The 22420-nt window shown below is 42.3% G+C and overlaps 1 protein-coding gene across 1 annotated transcript; it reads left to right on the top strand.

Annotated features, from left to right (window-relative positions):
* The first annotated feature begins 357 nt into the window (after positions 1 to 357).
* barhl2 (BarH-like homeobox 2) lies at positions 358 to 3886 on the top strand. The gene is made up of 3 exons (XM_062452560.1): positions 358 to 1297; positions 2217 to 2442; positions 3301 to 3886. Exons 1-3 carry the CDS (start codon positions 751 to 753, stop codon positions 3611 to 3613), a joined length of 1086 nt encoding a protein of 361 aa, XP_062308544.1. The 5' UTR covers positions 358 to 750; the 3' UTR covers positions 3614 to 3886.
* The last annotated feature ends 18534 nt before the right edge of the window (positions 3887 to 22420 follow it).

Below are 22420 nucleotides of genomic sequence, written 5' to 3'. Positions count from 1 at the left end.
TTAAAAAACGACCCTAAAGCTATAGCCTAACCTAACACTGTCATTCCATTGTATTGTTACACAGGCTTACTTTAGCCGTTCGATCAAATCAAACAAAACAATTTAATCTGTTCCCCAAATCCCAGTTTTTCTGCTTACATGAAAGCTTATGTTGAAGCATGATCGTGAAACACAGGCATGTATTAAAAGAGCAACGATAATTCAATATCTGGCTTGAAATTGTCAAGATAAAGAAACAACTCCCTGATTGGTGAGATGCAGGGGCCGTCATGTTGTAACCAATGACAGAAGGGGGAGAGAAACACGGAGTGTTATGATAAAGGAGAAAATATTAGTTCCCCTCGCCGTGGGCCGTGACGTCAGTATAGGAAGTCATTGTAGAGCAACACTAGAACGATTACAAGCAAAAGGGGAGCGTGATGTCGAGGAGTTAGCCTTCAGAATCTCTCCACACCTCAACTTTGAGAGAAAGTTCAATATCCAAAACAAAAGGACGTGGACCGGGCTACATAGACCCACTGCTCTCCTGATTTTCACTGAATGTAGCAACGTCTTGGACCGTACTTCAGACTTGGATTTCGTCTTCGACTATTTATTTTACTACTTTTCGTGTGAAAGTTTATTTTATTTCTTGTGAGTGCACACGCCACACATTTGTGTCCTCGTACTATTTTCGTTTAGTTTAGAATTACATGGGGGTAACAAGCGTTTCGACGTTGTTATGAAGACTTGATCAATAATTTTCTTACTATGGAAGGATCCAGCGGGTCGAATTTTGGAATAGACACTATTTTATCCAACGCTAACAACTCTGGCAACCCCGTGCTAATGAACGGAGATTTTCGTCTCGGCGACAGCAGGACAGCGGATTTCAGGAGCCAGGCCACCCCGTCACCATGTTCGGAGATAGACACTGTTGGAACAGCCCCCTCGTCCCCCATCTCCGTAACTATGGAGCACGCCGATCCTCATCTGGCGCAAGACAGCCTTCAGCATCATCACCACCATCACAACCAGCCACCAAGTTTGCAGCTATCGCCTCAGCCCCAGCAGCTTGGAGGGGCCGGCTGTGCCCCGAGGACTGCCACCTCTTCATTTTTAATCAAAGACATTTTAGGTGACAGCAAACCCCTAGCAGCTTGTGCACCTTACAGCACCAGTGTATCGTCACCCCACCACACACCAAAACCAGAGAGTGCCACGGGCCCGGACGGGTTCAGGCCCAAACTGGAACAAGATGAAAATAGGAACAAGTTGGACAAGAGAGACGACATTCAAAGTGAAATGAAATGCAACGGTAAGGACACATTTGTTTAAAATTAAAAATATATTTTTTGAAAATGTTCTAGGTTGTGTTTATCAAACCACACTGGGTTATAGATTTATTTATTTTTTTACATGCAGGGTTTATTTTACAAATAGGTCACACTAAATAGCCGAATAGCACCTTATAATAGGCTACTAGTAATGATTATTCTACAGCTACAAGGTTACTAGCCTAGAAATAATATTTAGGCTACTGTGCAGAAAATAATTTAAGCAGCAATAATAACAATAACAGCAATAATACTTAAAGGAATTACGATAGGCAATGTTATATTTGCTACTATTAGCTAGGCTTTAGCCACAACTAAAGCACATTTTTACCAATGTTTTGTATCTTGAATTTACATGAGTCTATGTATATAAAACTGTCTGAGAAAATAGTAGGCTATTGCAAGGTTTTCGTTTCAACTCATTTTTTATTAGCATAATAGAGCCGAAAACAGATGTAAGCCTGACGATTTTCCCCGTGCGCAAGCCTCCCAAGTGGGTCAATTAGAGAGATTATTGTTCTTCCTAGAGGGGGGATCATGAAGCACTGCAAAAACAGCTACAAATAGAGATGGATTGACATATCGATTTCCCAGTGTTTTTTATCTGGAAAAAAACCCACAACTTTTGTTGACAAATAGGCCTAGTCCACTTTATTTTTGGCCTTGATTTGTCTTGTTTAACACACGTGTGCCTCATATCCACCAGATTTCTTAGGTTTTACAAAACTTGTATCGGCCTATTGGCGTCTTGATACCACTAAAATGATGTATTTAGTTAGGGTATATCAAGTTACTATACATTTGGGTTGAAACTGAAGCCGCTCACTTGATAGGCTAAGTAAAGTTTAATCATATAATTATTACAACTCACTAATCTATTATCATCTGTTTTTCATTTAGGATCAAAAGAGGAGGGTGACCGGGAAATCTCAAGTAGCAGAGACAGTCCGCCTGTGCGATCGAAAAAACCTCGCAAAGCACGGACGGCCTTTTCAGACCATCAACTGAATCAACTGGAACGAAGCTTTGAGCGTCAAAAATACCTCAGCGTGCAAGACCGCATGGACCTGGCTGCAGCACTCAACCTGACGGACACGCAGGTGAAAACCTGGTACCAAAATCGACGGTATGTGTCTGCAATTCTTCCACTTATTAATTTGGCATCACCATAATATGTGTGATGATATGCAAACAGTAATCAGACTTGAGCTGGCAACGCCGAATTTCTTGCGGAAACCTATTTTCATGGCCACGTTTTTTGGCATTTATGCCAACAGTTTAGGAGACATGTAATTTTTGACATCAGTTCATAATGATCTTAGATTTATTTCCCAACAATGAGGCCTTATAAGCTATGTGCAAATGCGGATAGGCCTTAAACAGGATAATTTGTAGCTCATATGTTACATAATGTAGGATAATCTTCCTATTTTAAAATGTTTCTTATGAACATATGCCAAATTGATTAGATCATTTAAAAATAAGTAGCTAGTATTTGTGAGTAATTTAAATAAAAGGGTAATTAAGATCGTTTAGTTAATAGGCCTATCTATACGTCAGGCATTATTTCTGTCATATTCAGACAATATTTTAGATTATTTTATTTTAGAATATGGTTAATGGTTAATTTTTAATGTTCTCACAATTTTCCAAGTTATAACAAATATAACAAATTCACTAGCAGTAGGTGACATTAAGAATTATTTTTGTAACAAGCCATGATTAATATAGGCCTATAGCCTACTCAACAACAATACGATTGTTACACAATTCAAGGAATGATTTTAACCCACAAATTAATTATCGCATATAAAAATGGCCTAAACCGTTATTTGGATATTTCTTTTGCCTAATTTAAGATAAAGCCATGCCAGCGATTCATGCTCCTAATAATGAGACTTAACCAATTAGGAGGGTGTGTGGGGAATATGCCAAACCTGAACATGTTGAATAATTGATTTGATGTATTCTGATCTGATTTCAGGACGAAGTGGAAGAGACAGACAGCGGTTGGATTAGAGCTACTGGCTGAAGCCGGAAATTACTCCGCCTTACAAAGAATGTTCCCGTCGCCGTATTTCTACCACCCCAGCTTGTTGGGCACCATGGACAGCACTACAGCAGCCGCCGCGGCAGCAGCGATGTACAGCAGTATGTACCGGACTCCTTCGGCTCCTCATCCCAGTCTCCAGAGACCTCTTGTCCCGAGAGTACTCATCCATGGCCTTGGGCCAGGGGGGCAACCGGCATTAAACCCACTGGCTAACTCCATCCCCGGTACACAGCATCAGCGATAAATAAGACGTTTACCAGAAAACAGTTTAAACACATGTGATGTGAGTAACTGCGCTGAACCCTGACCATACTTTTCTAGAGACACTATATAAAGACAATTTTACAGAAGAAGTAAAGGCGGTATTTAACGAGCCAGTTCTAACATAGGCTACAACGAACTGAATCAACGCCATGACAGAAAAAGGACTGTTTATAGCCTATGTCTGATTGTTTGTTTGTTTTTTGTACAAATACACTTATACTAGAAAATAAACTTTTAAAGTTTATTAGATGGACGAGAAAGGGTTGAATAAAGAAATAATGATATTAAATGCATTTCAGACACTTCTATCAAAATAAATGAAGAACGACCCCATCGCTTTCGACGAAATGCCATGCCTAAAAACGGCATTCGCAAAGGTAGCGAGTTTGGACTATTATGACTAAGTTCATTGCCTAATATTAAACACCAATTTTTAAGAATCAAAACGTTGTGCAGTAACACCGTTTTCAATTGAATTCCGCTCGCCGTGCATATGTGTTGGCTTCATGGTGATGAGAATAAATGGTTTGATTAAATGCGATGCTAAGAAGGCCTGGGAATCGGGAAGGTGGTCCCGGGTGAACAGCTGTTCTTTTGGAGCAGAACTCCAAGGACAGCGTCGGACAGACAGCAAGCGCGACATTCCCAGCGTGATCATGTATAGGCCTACATCAAGTAGCTACATCAAGGAAATAGTTTAAACAAATAAAACGTCCCTTGAGATAAAGACCCTTGTTCATTGGCCTACATGTCCCAGGACTGCAATGGACTTGAAACGCGCATAGACCAACTACGGTTGATTGAATTGTAGCCATAGCGTAGCTTAATGGTTATAGACCTATAGAACATTTTAATTTTTCATGATTTATTTGTAATTTTGCGCATTTGGGCCAGGGGGACCAGGCTGTAAACATGTATTCAAACTATAAAACCATTACTGAGTTGGCCAGCACGGGGGATTTTTGTGTGTGCCTAGACACAAACGGTGTTTTGAGTAGCCTGGTTCATTTAATTTTAAATATCGGTTTCGTTTGGGTTAGTGTTGCTATCAGTGACCAAGCCCCTAAACCAATATCACGTGGGACTGTAATTAAATGAACATTAAAATACTTTATTTTTCTTTAACTATAATCATGTAGCCTACCCTAGAGAATAGTTGCAGGAGATGCTTTCATGTGAATTGACTAGAGTGGAAACGCCTCGAGGCACGTTTGTTTGGGCTTCCCTAATTGGTGAATCGTTTGCTGATTTCGGTCGGAAATTCTTGTTGAAGCCAAATTGACCTTTGCTGGTCTGAAATTTGACAGGAGAACTATACTTTACATTTTCAGTCCCTATAGCCTACAATTCTGTTTGGCAATAATCTCACTTGCTGTCCTTAACACCAATAGGCCTACGTAAGGCTTTAGGATACTGAAATAAGACTAGGCCCTACATGAAATTATAATGATAGATAGGCCTATATTAGATATGTGGGAATAAGAAGCCCTAACAAAGACATTTTGTCGTATTTCTTTCAAGCTTCATTTGCATATAAATCGGTATTCACGACGCAGAACGGAGGATCGGATCATCATTGAACAACACAAGCGTCAGACCCTCATTTAAGGATACGAAGGCCTTGTTCAGTGGTCCACTTTTGTCTCATTAAAACATAGGCTACAGACCAGACAATGTTCCTGAGGCTATCGACAGCTATTATGCCCCTGCTCCGGATTATTTAGACCTGTTGGTAATTATTAACAATGCGAATTAGTTGCTGGCTATTTATTCTATGTTGGTTTTTGAGGTTTTATAGACGATGCTATATTCGAGTTCGTAGATTACAGGAAACATTGGCCTATACAACGATTAAAGTTGCAATTTTCAAGTTTCCAGCTTCAGGAATAGCAGACAAAGGTGTTATCTGCTGGGCGTAATTTATATCATTGCTATATCCTGATGATTTGTGACTGATTTATTGTAGACTACAGGCTATATAGGGTATAGGCTAGTCCGGAATAGCCTAATATTATCATAACAATTCCAACCAAGCGCCAGTAAGGACGTTTTTTTCTTATGCAAGGCTTCAAAACATTATTTATTTATTGCACTGTGCAGGAGAGGGTGCACGGTTCTAATTCATTAATAATAAGCCATGCTGCGGTTGTGAATTAATAGGCTATGCCCCCCCCCCCCCATGTTATTTATTTTCAATCCTTTTTTCTCCTTTGTCGGGCCAGGCTCATCCGATTATTGCAGTATGCCTACATTTTAAGCAGTAAAGTATACACAATATTTAGGCCTTCTTAATGGCTGAAAAAGATGAAGCCTATAATATTAGCACTAGCCCATTAAACTAATAGGATATGCCTAAATACAATCTAAACTACTGTAAAACATGGACAGCATAGAGGCAATTACGGGGTTTGCTGTTCCGTCTCCAGGAAGGCTATACGAAATAAAAAACTTTGGGACATTACAAGTGTGCAGTCAATATACTTTAGCCAAGATCTCAGTTGTAAGACCCCGTAACAGTCTACAATGCAGCTGTTATGACACCTACACGATGATGGTAATTATTTTAAAGTTTGATCAGTTGTGGGAATGCCTATATGAGCAGGATCTAAAAGACCCTAAAATCACTTCACCATCAACAGAAGTATTATCGTTGGAAAGAGTCATTATTTCCACCCAAGTATTGACTTGTAGCTTACTTAATTTTGACTCCAGGAGCCGAGTAGGCTATAGCCTATTTTAATTGCCACATTAATGTAAGGTTGGCTATATGTTCGTCATGACTAATGAGCTAACACTTCCCTTTACTAGGCATTCTCGTTATCACGCCACAATTGCGTCCGCTCAAAACACGAGATGTCTATTTTTCAAATCATTGTTTTTGAAATAGTAGTGCATGGATGACGAGTGACCTTGTGCTCAAGTGGTTTTAGACTATGATAATGGACTGTTGTTTTTCATATAAGCGCCTATCCTCACAATCAAAGACAGATCTGGGGTATGAAACGTGGGTGCGCCATAATTATCGTTTGATCCATAATCTTGCCCTGTGGTGAGAGCGAAGTGTCAAAGTAATGATAGTGAGTTGTCAACATGGGCATTAAAACCCGTTTGGAGTTATAGAAATCGAACAGGGTCTAATAACAAGCTTGTGGCATGCGAGTTTCAGATTTTTTCTTGCACACCAGAACGTGGCCCCAAACTACTTATCTACTTTTCCCCTTGCTTTGAGAGACTGGCTGCATGTTTTGTGCATTTAATTACAGCATATGTTGAGGAGACGATTTGGCTGAAGGTGTTATATATAGGATGGGCTATTGTTTGACAATAGTTCTGTTAGTGACAAAACGTTACTTTTTAAATCCCAGTTAGGTAATGGTTATATTCCACAAAAACACCTTTTATAAATCAAAAATTCTGTGTATCTTTACTCCATTTATCATGTTAATTAATCAATGTATACTGACACACATATACTTTCAACATAATTGTTGCTTCTCCGGGCAGAATAGTGCTGGCAGAAGCAAGGCTTGGTTTTGATCTCCAGTCACTGAGGGCCTAATTGTCAGATTGGAAATGTTGGTTAATAAGATGTGTGTCCTGGTCACCTTCGTGAAACAATTATTTATTTATTCCTCACCACTGATTGGGATACAGCTCACAGGAATTGGCAAAGTGAGTGTATCATAACACACGGGCCATTTAATTATACTAATCTGATAGTGACTTCAACCGTGAACCATTCAGCAATTTGTGTGGATGGAAATGAGACCCCATAGAGGCAGTGTTAAATCTCCCTGTTCAAGGCTAAAGAGAGACATGGATATCATGTTTTCACCTGGTCTTTGAGGTTAAAGACACAATCCTAGGTTTTGTATACAGAACATCTACATATTTATAGTTGCCAACAAAATGCTTTCAACATTTTGTTTTAAAGGTACATTGCAGAATTACAGACTTTGTGGTCAAGTACCTTAAAGTCAGGGATCTTTTTTTTTTTTTTTTTGCATAGGGTCTTAATTGACAGTTGTTGAACAAATCATATATCTTCACACGTAGAACAAAGAGAAATAATACTTTTCATGAACACAGATAACTGATATTGTGTTTTGTTTATGTGGATGGAAATACACAAAATGCATTCACACAATTAACTCATCACAGCAAAGCTTGAAGTCGACCAGTCAGATGGTTCAGTCCAAACACTGGCTATGCAGGGGGAGTCAAGCCAATGTTTAGTTTTTCAAACTAGTGAGTAACCATTGAAGTGACTGGTTGACATGGTGTCCCCTAGACGTCCATTCATCATCCTCTCCGTGTCTATTCCACAAACACCAGCTCCTGGCAAAGCCCCCGCTAGATCAGGCCTCTGTGACAATCCTGTTGAATGATGCTGAAGCCGAGGCCTATCATGGCTTAAATGGCCTCATAATATCAGCAAATCCAGGCGTTTTCCCACTGCCATTTTTGTCAACTGACAGGACAGCTGATGGCGGAGAAGCTCTGCTACCTTTCAAGTTTCAAACCAGGCGGCGTCACGTGTGACCGCGAGAAAGGAGAAGAGGTAGAGGGAGGGAGAAAAAAGTGTCTGTCAGCAGCGATGTCAAAAGCTTCAGTTTTTACAGAGCAATTAGGGGTTTCATCACCGCGGAGTGATGTCAGGATTTATTACGGCTCAACAACAGCTAATTGCTTCAAGGTTAAAGTAACAGATCTGACGGCATTATATTTTAAGTGACAGTCTCGAATTCTGGTGGCGCTTCACAGAGAGATGCTCTGACATTAAGGAAGGCTAGTAGGGAGGGCGAGGACTAAGAAGCAATTGAAATGACTGCATATTAAAAGTGTGATCTGTTAAAAACTAACACGGCTCTCCAAGGAAACGGCAGAGGGATCTGTTCCTCAATAAAATGTATGTTAATTAATGTTGTGTCTCAGAACTGCTGGGCTTATTTACAGTAGATGCCATTTTGTCTATCGGGCTCTCATGAGTATCATGCAGGGACACGGGTTGTTTTAGTTATTTGAAAGGAGCTACTTTTGGGTAAGACTGGTCACAGAGAGCCTGACACCCATAATAAGGGCACTACTTTTGTCTTATCACTCCTACAAGGTGTGCACACTGCGGAGAACACATGGCTACATCAATGGTGATCCTCTCGCAAACCAGCCCGAGCAGTAGCTTTTTTAATTAGGCTCCCAGTTTTAGAAGAGAGAAAACGAGAGTAAAGAGAGTAAAATTATAGATTGAGACTCCATGCTGTGGAGCTACTGGAGTCACTGCTTTCAAGTGAGCAGTTGTTTACCCTCGGCTCTTTTCTCCTCTTAAAGTGGAATACCTGATCCTTTGAACCGATTGTTTGTTTAACCGCTGTTGGGAATGAGGAATCCCCGAGGTCTGAGCAAGTGTTGATATAAGATTGGATTTAAAATCGCCTAATGAGGAACTCTTTGGATAATTAGTGATATCTGAAATGCTTGTGCATAATTTGAGTACTTTGCCACGCGGTACGCGGAGGAGGGGGGGGGTGGCGGGGGGGGAGTATGATGAAAGAACAGGAAGATCAGGGTTAATGAAAATTATCATGTCGACTTGGGTCTCTACCTCTCTGTTTTTCCCTTTGTTCTGTCCTGACTGCGTCACTGTTGGTGTAACAGAACAATTAGCTATGTAGTTCATAGAAGGGGTAGGGAGCTGTTGGGGGAGAATTGCGGTTGGAGCGGCAGGTCCGCTGTGGTAATTAGAGTCTTGGAGGTGTCTGGTGGGGAGGTCCAGCAGGAAATGAGGAGATGGCTGCCAGCCTATAGGGAGAGGATGGTGTTCCCCCCTCTGTGCCCACTCAGCAGTCAGTGGTAGACCACAAACAAGAGCTGTGCCCAGTTTAGACAATCATACAAGTTTGGACTGGTCCACTGTAGACCAATGATAATTCTGTCCTTGATATTTTCCATGATTGATCCATCAGGGTGTTTGTGAACACGCACCTCGCTGATGGAGAAGGTAAATGGGATTTTTATCAGGGGATTTCATGGGGTGTGTGATGTTGTCCTTACGCCATGACGCTATGAAACAAAACTACGTTTTTAGGGCAAAAATATATCGGTTATAAATAAGCAACAACAAAATACAAGCGCACACACACACACACACAAAGAAGGCCTTTTGTAAAGGGCCTTTGTGTGATATTCCACTTGGATGGCCGTGTCGTTTACCTCATTTTCCAGTCCTTGTTTGAATGTAGGGAATCAGAGGGGTGCGGAATGTAGCTGTGGCTGGAGCTTGTGTTGTGTCGAAGTTAATTACATTTTTAAATTAAGGTCGCTCCAGATCGACTCCTGGTGGGGAGTGACAAAGCCAGGCTATTAAGTGCAATGAGGGTGTGAAGAAATGGGCCGATAGGAGTTAGCAGATACCTGCTTGGTACAAGTGTGGGCCTGCCACATGGTGGAATCTGATTAAGATCTGGGGCTAAGCGATAGAAAGGCTTCTCCTCACGTCTATGCTGTGCGCATCAGCCTAGAAAACAAGTTGTTGATTGCCACCACCTGTTCAGGACGACAATCGAGAATTGCAATGACTGGAATGGAGTCTCTCTCTCTCTCTCTCTCTCTCTCTCTCTCTCTCTCTCTCTCTCTCTCTCTCTCTCTCTCTCTCTCTCTCTCTCTCTCTCTCTCTCTCTCTCTCTCTCTCTTCGTCTCTCTCTCTCTTCGTCTCTCTCTCTCTCTCTCTCTCTCTCTTCGTCTCTCTCTCTCTCCCTCTCTCCCTCTCTCCATCTCTCTCCCCCATTCCCCAAGACAAGAGTTTAAAGGAGGATGCACGGATGTGCAGTTTGTGTGGAGCTGTTGCCAAATCTTTAAGCTAGTATTGTGTGTTGGATCTCTCAATAGACTACAATGCAGTAAACACAACAGCGGCTGTGGTAAGTTTCAATGCCGATTAGAAATAAACAGTGGACTTTCCTCAAAACAAATCTCGTCTTTCTTTGCGTTAACTATAGGGATGCTCTTTTTACGAGGTTATTTTCCCTATAGCCACATAATGAAACCACCCCCCCAGTTGAAGCGATTTGCTGTTCACAATGCCTCAGCTTAACCAGCTAGGTCAGGTCAAGTTGGCTCAAACAAAGAGGACTTTAGTGTTTCATCCACGGCACAGTGTCACACAAACAAAGCACCTCACTCTGTGTGCAGCAAACATTTCATGAAGTGCTAGCTCATAGCTAATAAGCTACAGCTTATGTTTATCCTCCATGGATATTCAAAAAAAAATACTGAATGATGTTGTGTTTGGATTATTCTACACTTTTCCTACCATAGTTCCCCTGGACTCTCACGAATCAGATGATTTCCCCAAAGCTTTGATGGGCGATACATTACTGGAGATTGTGCTTTGTTTTGAAAGGATAGAAAAGCAACTGTTTGCACCGGCTAATATTACTTATAAGTATAGTTAGGTATTCCATCGGCATGATATGAATGACTTGACCTTCTACTCTGCTGTAGAAATACTTATTTCCTTTTTTTCACGTTTTTTATTGAGTTGTTGATCTGTTTTTCTTTGAGAGAAACTGAATCGCACATTCTGTTATTAATCCTCCTAGGATGTGGCATACTGGCATATCTAACGTTTTAAATTGTCACCATTTGCACTTAAAGTATAAGCTGCCTGGAAATCAACCCTAATTTGTTCTGGATTACATTTAACAGTATTTATCAACTTTACAGAATAAAATACAGTCATTTTATAATAATTCCCTTGCGTCATCTGTTCCTCTGTGTTCTCAATGGATATCAACATTTATTTGAAAGCTTCAAACAGTGGTTGCGCAATCCACTCCACACCCAATGTCAGCATAAGACTGTTAAAGAGGTAATTGCTCCTTGTCAGAGTTACCCACTCATGGCCTGAAGTAAAGGTCAACTCACTAGGCTTAGTCTAGTTGTTCTTACTCCAGTATTGTTTACTTGGCAACATCAAATACCCCACTCATATAAACCTGCTCTGATAATCTGAAATGACTCACATAAGATAATACTCCAAGTTATGTTATAAACACATTCATTGTATACTGCATGCATTGACCTCAGCCCTTGCACAAACACACAAACATACTACTTGAGAAATTATTTACTCGCAAATATATACAGGTTCTTTGCAGCCGGCACAGTGGCGGGCATATTGCATGAGACGAACATCTGATTTGTCACATTTGAAACGCTAATGTTTAAACCAAAAGGAAGAACACACAGTAATGCGTTCATTCATCTGCATAAACACCACCTGTCCCCTTGCAGACAGCTCCTCTAGCACTGAAAGTTTACTGGCAGCCTGTGTGAGAGCCCAATCAGTTGGGCCCAGCTGTGGTTTCACGAACCCGGTCGTTTTCAAGTGTCAGAAAGCGCTCTGAGTACTGCTGGTGGTGCTGAAGAAAGATGACTTTCATTTCGTGTCATCCGCCAGCGAGACGAACAGGCGACATGATAACAAAAAGCAAAACAGGGTGCGCTATCACGATTGACATCCAAAAGTAATTTATGCTGGTCCTTTATTTACTTGAACGTCTCCCATGCAAACAAGGAGTTTTTCTTGAAGGCTAATTTGGAGCATATTTGGCACATTGCAGGCCCTCTCTGCTTTAAGAAATTCCATCATTTGTCTCAGGAATGGGCAATGAGTTTTCACAATCCACAACAGCTATGATCCCCCCGCCTTCCTTCGTAATGTTATCATCCCCTGGAACAGCTTCTTAATGCCAACGCTCTTGTTGTTGTTTGTTGATTTGTTTTGTGTTTTTTTCACGCCAAGACTGGCATAATAGTTTGTCAGTTTCTGTCTTTCTTTCAGGAGCTGAATATATAGAGCTCCTCACACCGGGAATATAATGAAAAGAACAGCTCATCTACCTCTAAGACCTTTTCCTAACTCCAGATGATGTTCGGCTGCGTCTGCGTCTGTGCGTGGGCGTTTCTGCATACGTCAAATCTCAAGCACCTAAACATCATTGTGTCTGTTTCTTTTTTTTCATAGGACCAAAGTGACCCGTGTGGTGTATCCTCGCAATCATGACATAATGGCAAACACCGATCATTTCTGTGTGTTTCTCCTAAATGTGCGTTTGTAGCTTTTTTTTTGCTTTGTTTACAAGTAAGACATAAAAAGATAGAAGGGTTGGGCTACAATCATTCCTCATCTCTGTCCAGGACTCGGTGTCCTCTGATCAGACACTCGGTGACACGGCATCCATTACGCCAGACCTCTTCTGCCACAACTTCCTTTGTTTTTTCCTTGTCTCACAGATGTGATTCAATTACCTACTGCCTTTGATAGTAATAATGGAGGGAAATCATTTTTTTTTGTCCTTACACAAGTGTAGTTTTGGTAATGGTCACTTCTTTCAAGTAGTCTACAGTCAGGGGGAAGCTTTTAAAGGCAGAATTGCGGGTAAGTCGTGCTGCCACTGCAGAAAATCATGCGAGTGCCTCCATAAGGAAGAAAGGAACAATTAGAGATCATTTGGGCAAAGAAGCTTTCCATTGCTTTCACTCTAGGGGCTTTTGTCTTTTGTTGACCCCTTTAAGAGCAGGGGGGGAGGGGGGGGAGGGGGGGTTCTCTGAGCAGCAGTAGAGGTTTCTCAGCTCTTTCATCTAGCGTCGTTGCGAGGGCACAAGTGCCCTGTGTCCGCCGACCACTTTAATCAACCTAATGCACCCGAGGCCCACTGTCGTTGTGGGCCCCTAGTCAGATACAAAGAGGGGCACAGATGGATGTCTAGATGGCCCAGAGTGGAGGCTTTATTCTGGGGTCCTGCGGCCAAGGAAAAGGGCTGGTGGTGTTAGGCAGGGAGGCAGGGGGAAGACAAGGGTTGCGGGCCGCGCAGATGAGACTCAAACAACCTGTCAGCAAGGGCACGCGGGTCCCCGTCCCTCTCTGCCTGCATGTCCTGGTCTTTACAAGGGGGCTATACAATACTTCAGATACGAAGTGTGGTGATGGACCTTTGTTTAGTTCAAAGGTTCCTACCTCTTTATTCCGCAGTCCCTTTGTGGATCCTTGGGCCTTGAAATATGTATCACTGTCCCTTTCATTCCAGCCATCTAAGGGAAAAAAAATCAAAGGCAAAAGTTTCAGCGAGTGTCAGTTTGAAATGGAGAGTCCACACAGTGTTATCATTCGCTAACCTGTTAGCCAGAGCTAGGAGGTGAGGCAGGCCAGGCAGGATTCACAACCTGCGAAGGACCAGATACAATCAGACTCTACAGAGGCTCTTGATATAATCCCTTCTTGCACAGTGACCGCTGACAACATTTTAGAGGCATGTCTTAGTTATCCACATTCTGGAATCATTTCAAATGACATTTTGCCCACAAACCATAGAGTTAATGGGAATTGTCCAGAACCTGCTTGTCTCTATTGTCAGTTGTATATTTATGGTAGGACAGGCCTGTCTATTGAGTGGTGTTGGTGCCATACGACAGGACAGAGACACGCAGCGCTCTGAGGCACGGTCGCATTTGTGACTTCAAGTGCTTAGCGCTGCGTCTGACCACACACAAATGAGACAGTCGCCCCCTGAAGGAGACACAGACGCGAAAGGTCTTGAGCGCCACCTTCACCTTCCTCGCTAGCAAGACAGGGTCATCTGGAGATCAGCGGCTAGGACCTTCCCACTACCGCTCAGGCTGAGACTGCTTCTCTAAGCACTTCCCTTCTGACGTGTTTGCACCGTTTTTGAACTCGTTGCTGTTTACAAAGGAAGGTTATCTCTCGAACATGAATAATTTGTATTTTTCTGTGTTTGTTTGAAAGCTCCACTGAGAGCAAAGATGAAGCAATTGCTTTGATCTGGGGATGAAATCAAGCCAATCAAAGGTATTCTAGGTTTATATTGGGGTACCACCATGTCTGATCTCAAGTTTGTTTCGAGGGACGCAATTTGTCTTTTTGTTTTTGTCTTCATTTTTGTCTTCATTGAGGGATCTTAGGACCTCTGTAGATTGGAGTTATTTCACAGGGGTCAAATAACAGATTAATAGGTCCAGTAATGAGCCCCCTGGAGTGTCCACTGTACACCTAGGTTCTCCTCTCGCCTGTCACGTCCTCTGATGACAAATGGTGGCTAGCCTCATTCTCGCTCCTCAAAGAGAAATGACGAGGACGGCACAAGCGTGAAGGCTACGCTCTCTGGTGATGCGTCGCTCTGATGCGTCGCTCTCGTTCGTATCTGCGTTCGTCAGCTGTCACCGCCGTCTCTCTGCTTCAGCCTTCGAGGGAAAAGCAACAGGAACGTCGGCGTTCTGTTCCCCTCAAGGTGCTTAGCGCTTCTTCGTTTTCGTGTCTGGTAGATTCTCCGACTCAGATCCGGCAAAGGCCTTGATGGCTCCGACCATCGAGTTCAAATGGAAGCAAGCCAGGGAAGCAACCGGAATGACAAGCTCACCCGTTTTCATTTTCCCACACAGGAGACTTAAGACGGCATAAAACAAACTCAGATTTCAAATCCAATTCTACATTGTTTCACTCCTGTTCTGACAAATTGAGGTTGAACAGTCAAATCGTAGACATAGATCCCCTTGTTGATTATCAATATACAGTGTTGCATGTCCCCACAATCTGATCTAGAGATTGAAGTTGGGGCCTCAGAATAGAAGCCCCCGAAGCCGATACAAACCGCTCTTGTTGTGTATTGTGAAAGCAAACAGCTTCTTAGCATCCAGATACACTCCACTTTCTTCCTCAAAGTGAGAGCGGTGACAGAAAAATCATGTAAATGTAAAAAAAAAAAAAAAACGAGATCTGACAGGCAGTGGGATATGTTTAAAACCTGTTCCAGCGGCTTGCCATCCTGTCAGTGATTAAGAGGTGTCGGCAGAGGGGCGTGATCAGTCGACAGAGTGGCTCCCGTGGTCAGACATCTTTGTCCACCATCATTAGCTGACCTTACACATGTAGGGAATAACCATGGGGGGAGGACAGATAGTCCCGCAGTCACAGGAGACAGAACCTGGGAGGTGATTGCTTTATGCTACGCCATGGAGCGATGCTAATGACCTCTGTGCTTTTGCATTAATGGCCTTTGCCGTCACATTACCATGCAGCAGAGGTCTGCACGGAGGATCCTATGTCACCCAGACAGTTTAATCAGGCACTGTAGACTGTCTGGATGAAGAAGTCCACGATTTTCGTGACGCCGTCGTGTTATAAGCGCCGTGCATTCTCCTGTAAACGATCGAGTCCTTTCTTCGTTGGTAGTTCCGTGTTCTCGTCAAGTTCTCTGTCGGGATGCAGTGGTCAGGACGCTCTTGCGGGACATCAAGGGGGATGAGGGTGGAATTTAAGAAAGACGTACCTGCGATTACACGAAAGAAGGTTCTTATGGTTCTTAATTCAGCAAGGTGCTCCTCGGTGGCCCCAATATGTCACCTGTGGAGACGTAAGCTCTGTGTGTGGCTCAGGACCCCCTCTCTCTGTGTGTGAAGGAGGGGAGGTGATTGGCTTCAGAGTCCGTCCACCCTTTCCCCTGGTTGAACCCCTGCTAGAGTTAATGCAAATCAAGGGAGATATATTAATGGAAATCACTCTCGGCGCACAGAAACGGGACTTAACATCATGCTAAATTGTTTGTCTTGTGCTCCGAGATGATCTCTTCATTATATGGCTCTTGGGGAATTACTCTAGGATTGGGGTGATATGTCTGGCTGATATAGATGTGAATGCCAATTCTGAGCTATATTTTTTTGTGCCGATGTTGTATTCCATGGAGTAGTTAAATAGCTCTGCAAGTATTAGTTCTACAAGTATTTAAAACAAGTTGTGTTCACAAAGATTCCAAGGTTGTCAGACTATTATATACTAAATAAAGTTCCATCACATTTGACTGTAGGTCTAAAGATAAGCGTGCGTTATTTTCTCTGTAGCCTCTCGACACTTTTGAGTCAAGTGAGGCCACAACTTGTGTGTTGTGGTTTACCGAGAAGCTGCCTCAACTATTCTGTTGTCAACACGTTTCAGTCCCTCGACCAGGCCCCGAGGGCCAGTGTGCCCCCACATTCAGGGGGGTCGACCGGCCAAGACTGTTTGGGTTCATGGATCTTATTTACAGAAAATTCCAGCAAGCATCAAATTAGAGTGGGCAAACATCCACACTGTGGTGGTCTTTACCTATCTGGATCTTACAGTGAAGAAATAAATAGTAAAAAATGCTCATACTTTATCAAACCTTACTACCATTGTACTTTAAATGTATCATATTTTACAATATTATATTTGCTCAATAAATGAATGGGTTCATAACAATTGTTGTATGTTGTATAGAAGACAGCCATTAAACATTTAGATTGGGTTCTGAAGAGGATGTATTCCACGCTCCATCGCTCTGTGGCAAACTGCAGTGTCTAACTGCAGTGTCTAACTGCCCGCTGTGTGATTCCTGCCTCGTTAGCACACCCTGGCCTGAAGGAAAGTGTCGCCTTTGAATTCGCTCCAAAGACGCACAGCTCTGGCCCCTTTCTCCCCTCGACTCGCCCCCTTGAAGTTTTTTTCTCTCGCGCTGAAAAGAGAGCAGGACTGTGCTTAAAAAAACTTAGGGTTTTTTAATCTGTGGAATGAGTGCTTTGCCATGCAGCTCAGCTCAAGAGAGAGTGCCAAGCAGGGCTGGGCAGTGTATTAATATTTAAATTCCAGTCCAGTTAATCAATAGAAGGGGGTACTTCTGGGCGCTGTTACCCTCAAACGGGAGGCGGTAATAGGGAGAAAACCTGCTGATTAGCCTCCTTGGAGGGTCTCTGCTCTGTGTAGTGCTCAATACTTTAGCAGTGATTATAACCTATTGAGGCAGAAAACTTGATCGAATATAACCTCTTTTGAATTCCTTGTTCCCTCAATAGTGTGTCAAAAAGAGCATTCAACGGTTCGTGTAACAAAATCGCCGCCTGTCTAAATTATTCTAATTTCTTTGCTGCATATGGTGCGCAAGAAAAAATTTCAGCGTCTTTTATGTAGTAACATAATGCTCTGATATGGGTCCCACTGCCATAACGGGCACCAATAGGGAACTTATATTTTATTCTTCTTTTCAGTGTACATAAAGAATCCCAGCTTAGTCCTTTTTGTCTTTTCAATGCTTTGAACTCTTTTCAGCCTTTAGGGGGACTTTCTGTGCTTTGGACTGTGGTGGGCATTCACTGTAAAAGCACTCAATGCCGCAATAAGACCACAAGCAAAACTGTGAGTGTCTTAAGCAGGACCACACATCTTAGGCATTTGCATAATTTAAGGCAAAAAAAAGGCAGAAAACCAACCCTCTTCATTTAAAACGAGAACCCAAGACTGCATACCTCCCTCGACCTGCAGGGTTAACCGTGCGCGTTTTGGGATCCAAATGGCCCGAGCACGTTTGAAACAGAACGTCTTGGAATCCAAGCCTTTCATGGCAGTGAGTCCTTTTTTGTCGAGGCAAAATTTTGGTCAATATATGCCGTCTGATAAGAAGGGGATGCCTTCGAATCTGAATGTTTGAGAAAGGTCAGGGTTTTTGGCCATTGTCCTCACTTAGTTAAGGCCTCAGAGATGAAGAAAAGGGGTGGGGGCTGGGAGGTGGGGGGTGAATGGCGAGTCGGAGGATAATATCTCGTTTGAAGGGCCAGCGAAAAGAAAAGCAAGAGCTGAAGTAGTGGTCATAAGGATCTTGAAAGAGAGCAAGGCCAAAGCTGAACTGCTCAGTTCATTTTCCACCTCACTGGCCGTCGTAATCCATCCTAGCCAGCTGCTAACAAGATTGGGTCTGAAGTTTACCTCCACAATGAGATAATCAGATTAAGATGCACAAAGATCAAATAATGACCCGGCTTTAGGGCAAGTTCAGCAGGCCCTTGATTGCAATGTGTGGTCCTCAAGATTTATTAAAGAATTGAATGTCGAGTGTCACAATATGCATACGGTCATAATGACGATGTGTCTGTGAAACTGTGACAAATCTGTTCTTGGTTTTGAGTCGATGCATCAAAATCTGTAAACGCTTTACTGAATTTGGGGAAACAATTGTTGATATGTAAACTCGGTTTTGTGTTGTATGACGTATATACAAGATTAGAATGATTACCACACCAACACACCGTTTGTTTTTGGGAAGACTGAAAGTCACACTGCAGGTTATAATCGAGTGCAAAACTGGGAAGGGAGATCCGGGATGCCTGTGCAGGCTTACTGATTGCGTTTCTTTTTAAGAATGGGATATGATTTAGAAGTTCTCCCTTTCCCCCCCGATTTTCTTTATCTCTTATCTCCCTCTGCACCCCTGTGCCTAAATAGAGTAACGGGATTATTGAGAGAGGCATACAAATGTGATTGTCTCACAGCAGATGGTGCGCACTGCTTCACCTTTGAGAGAAGTTAATTAAGCCCGCCATATTGTGCCTATCCAGGGGAAAAATGTTGATGAATATTGAGCAATCGAACTCTGTGTCTTCTTTTCAAGGCTCCACACTAGGACAGAGGAGTCCATTGAGACAGAATTATGTACAGAGTTAAATTAATTCACGTCCAGTCTCGAACTGCCTTCCCACGTTTCCAAAGCACAGCGCAACAGGCCTCTGGAAAGTTCAGCCCCCACTAAATGCACCGCACCACGGTGTCTGCCAAATTAAATGAACCTACCCACAAGATTCTGTTGTGCAATATCAAATGGGTCAGTAGAAGGAGAGCTGCTGCTTTCGAATGGTCTCAAACTCTGGCACCATCAACAAAGTACCTGGCAAGACCTTACCATTAACCACAGTTTTCATGCATAAAAATATTTTGGGGGTGAAAAACATCTGCAGTGATAGGAAATGTAAGGGACCGCTTTTTTCGCTAGGAAAATCTCTAAAGAACCTTGCCGACTGTTTAGTTTTCTTTCATTCTTCATTTTTTTTCTTTTATTTTTTACGATTCCTTAAGTCCAAAACAATGGAGCAGTTGACGACGGTTGCCACAGTTTGTTTTCTGAGAAACTTGTGAAGTTGAGTTGTGAAACTGGGAGCAGCGGCTTATGAAACCAAGTGTAGTCAGAATAACAAAATAGTGTTCAAAGTGCCCAACATGGAGGGGGGAGCCTGCTGGGCGCAATATAAAAGTAGGGGTTAAGCTTATTGTAAACTCTCTCTGTTACGATCCAAAGGTAGATGTTACATATTATTAGAAGCCCTCTGCTGAGGCACTCCCAGCAAGGTACTTCCGTTCCAGTTGAGCATTGCTAATTTCTTAAACCCTTGACCACCACTCTTGGTATGTGTGGATCTACTTTTCTGAACCTTTTCTTCTCTTTTTCTTTTTTTGATCCGTTTCAGCGGGTTTAACCCCCATTGGCAATTTTATGGTTATATGATTTCCTCAAAAGTTGAAGCCTGTTTAGCCCACACAAAATTATAATTTTCACATTAAGAGCTACTTGAAAAATACCTCTATAAATTTTTTTCTTTCACTTTTTTGTCCGGTACATTTCTTATCCTGATTTATGGTTTAAACATTTTCTTGGAAAAAGATTGTGACTTTGTAGGAGAAAGGGCATGCCAAGGACAAGGCAAGGTAATTTTTGTTAACTTTATAGCTGTGCTTGTGCTCATGAATACTGTGGGAGAATCTCTCTCTCTCACATCCACTGTCGACTGTGGAGGAGTTGCAGAGGCAATATGAATACTTTGGAATACTTTCTTGATTAAGACTAGGCATAGATTTACTGCATTAGAAAACCTCATCTTGGCAGGCCATATTTCCTCACCTGGATTTCTAACACTTCAGAACCACTATTACATTTTTTATATATATATATAGCTATAACTGACTGTTCCCAATTTAAAGCTATCACTGTAAAGGACAATATTCAAGAGGGACGGGATGACCTTTCAATGTGTGAAATTACAATAATTTCTGTTCAGACCTAAACTACACCATTCAATCCAATTAAACCATGGTTGCATTTGTCTTTTTACCACAGTTCAGAACCATGTACAACACCCCCTAGATGTCTGACTACTTTACATCATACATTGCAAGCAAATCCTAATTTCTGGTCCTAGCATTGAAGTCTAGTACTAAGGCTATAGTACTAAAGTATATAGCATTCCCCTTCATCCAGGGACATTCACATTATTGAAAGCCAAACATTTCCCTAGTTTAGACTTATTTTGATATGCACCTATTGTTCTATTACCATTCTTAGTTAAAAATCCAAAACACGAATGATTGGATCAGCCAGGAGACCGTTTGAAACAATTTGAATACAGTCAAAGGATTTTCTTTTGTCTAATGTCCTTGCAGAAGACCATGTGACCCACCTGTGTGAAGTTGTAGAGCACATTACAAGAGCAGGTAGGAGTACTGGTTCTTCTGGTTTGTGGGTTATCAGAATGAAAATCGAAGCAATGACCAACCTCAGAGTCAAGCTCACTCAGTCCAACACTCATTAAAACATGGACTGTGGCATGGGGTGTGGGTCATAGTCTGAGGTTAGACATCCTGCAGCTCCATCAGTACCAAATTGACAACATGAAACCTCCAAATCCATAATTGTAGTTCTCTTATCTGCTGTTAAGGTAGCTAATGACAAAGAAAACTAGGAGGCCTCTCTAGGTTGTTTTTAATGAGACCTTCTTTTAAAGACCACAAAATGCCAGCAATTTAGGTCCTGCCAATTCTCTCCACTTCAACTTGAAAATCACCCAGGGAGAGGACAGAATCATCACGTTGGCTGGCGGCGAGGGCAGTTAAATAGGAAGCCAGCGTGAGTCTCCGTCCTCAGCGCGGCAGTGGGAGGCTTAGAATCCAGGAAATAATGACTTTCTGACATGTGCTGATCAAGATGCCTCTCAAACCTTTAATTAAAACTAAAATAGTCATTCTTATATGGCAAGGCCACTCAGTTTTAAGGGGGAGGAAGACAGAGAAAGGATTCAACTTCTGTAATTGTCTTTAACCAAAGGTACAATATTAGCTCTTCCAAACAAAATGTCTTCACATCCACTCCTTCTTGAGCCAGGCAGCGTTTGGCAGTTTGGGCACAGAACCTAGTTGTGTTGTTATACATTTAGTCATTTAGCAGACGCTCTTATCCAGAGCGACTTACAGTAAGTACAGGGACATTCCCCCGAGGCAAGTAGGGTGAAGTGCCTTGCCCAAGGACACAACGTCATTTGGCACAGCCGGGAATCGAACTGGCAACCTTCTGATTACTAGCCCGATTCCCTCACCGCTCAGCCACCTGTAGGGAGTCAGTTGTTATAACAGTCCTGTTATTTAACCCAACAAACTCAGCAGAAAGAAATCTACAATAACTGTCATTTCGATGCCAAGCTTGAAGTTTGTCTTATTTCAACCTTCTCTATCAACACTGCTAAAGTTTATTGTTCAATGTGTCTATACAGTGTATTACATATTGTAAAGGATTGGATCAGAACCAAAGCCGCTTTCCGTTAAGTATTTTTACAAGAGTAGGAGAGAGAAACAGAAACAATCTGAAGTGAAAGCTGTGAGCTCTTCAGAGGCAATGCGTGAAATCGACCAGCTGGACCACTTTAATTTATTTTTGATTCAAGAGAGCAGTAAAAATACATTGAGGACACCCTGAAATTGAGTTGTATTCATCGACGCTACAATAACAATGCACATTTTAATAAATGCTTGTCCACTCTTTCCCTGAGGTCTATATAACCCCTGTTTGGAAATAAATTACTTGTTATGTTGAGGGACTTTGAGGGACACATTTGCGTTTTAAGGATGCATTGGTTTTCAGCCATGACAGCTGTTGTTCCACTCTGG

The sequence above is a fragment of the Osmerus eperlanus genome, chromosome 26 (assembly GCF_963692335.1).
Source record: "Osmerus eperlanus chromosome 26, fOsmEpe2.1, whole genome shotgun sequence".
In the NCBI taxonomy this organism is placed as follows: Eukaryota; Metazoa; Chordata; class Actinopteri; order Osmeriformes; family Osmeridae; genus Osmerus; species Osmerus eperlanus.
The sequence above is the reverse complement of the archived record's forward strand: the minus strand, read 5'-3'. Positions and strand labels throughout refer to the sequence as shown.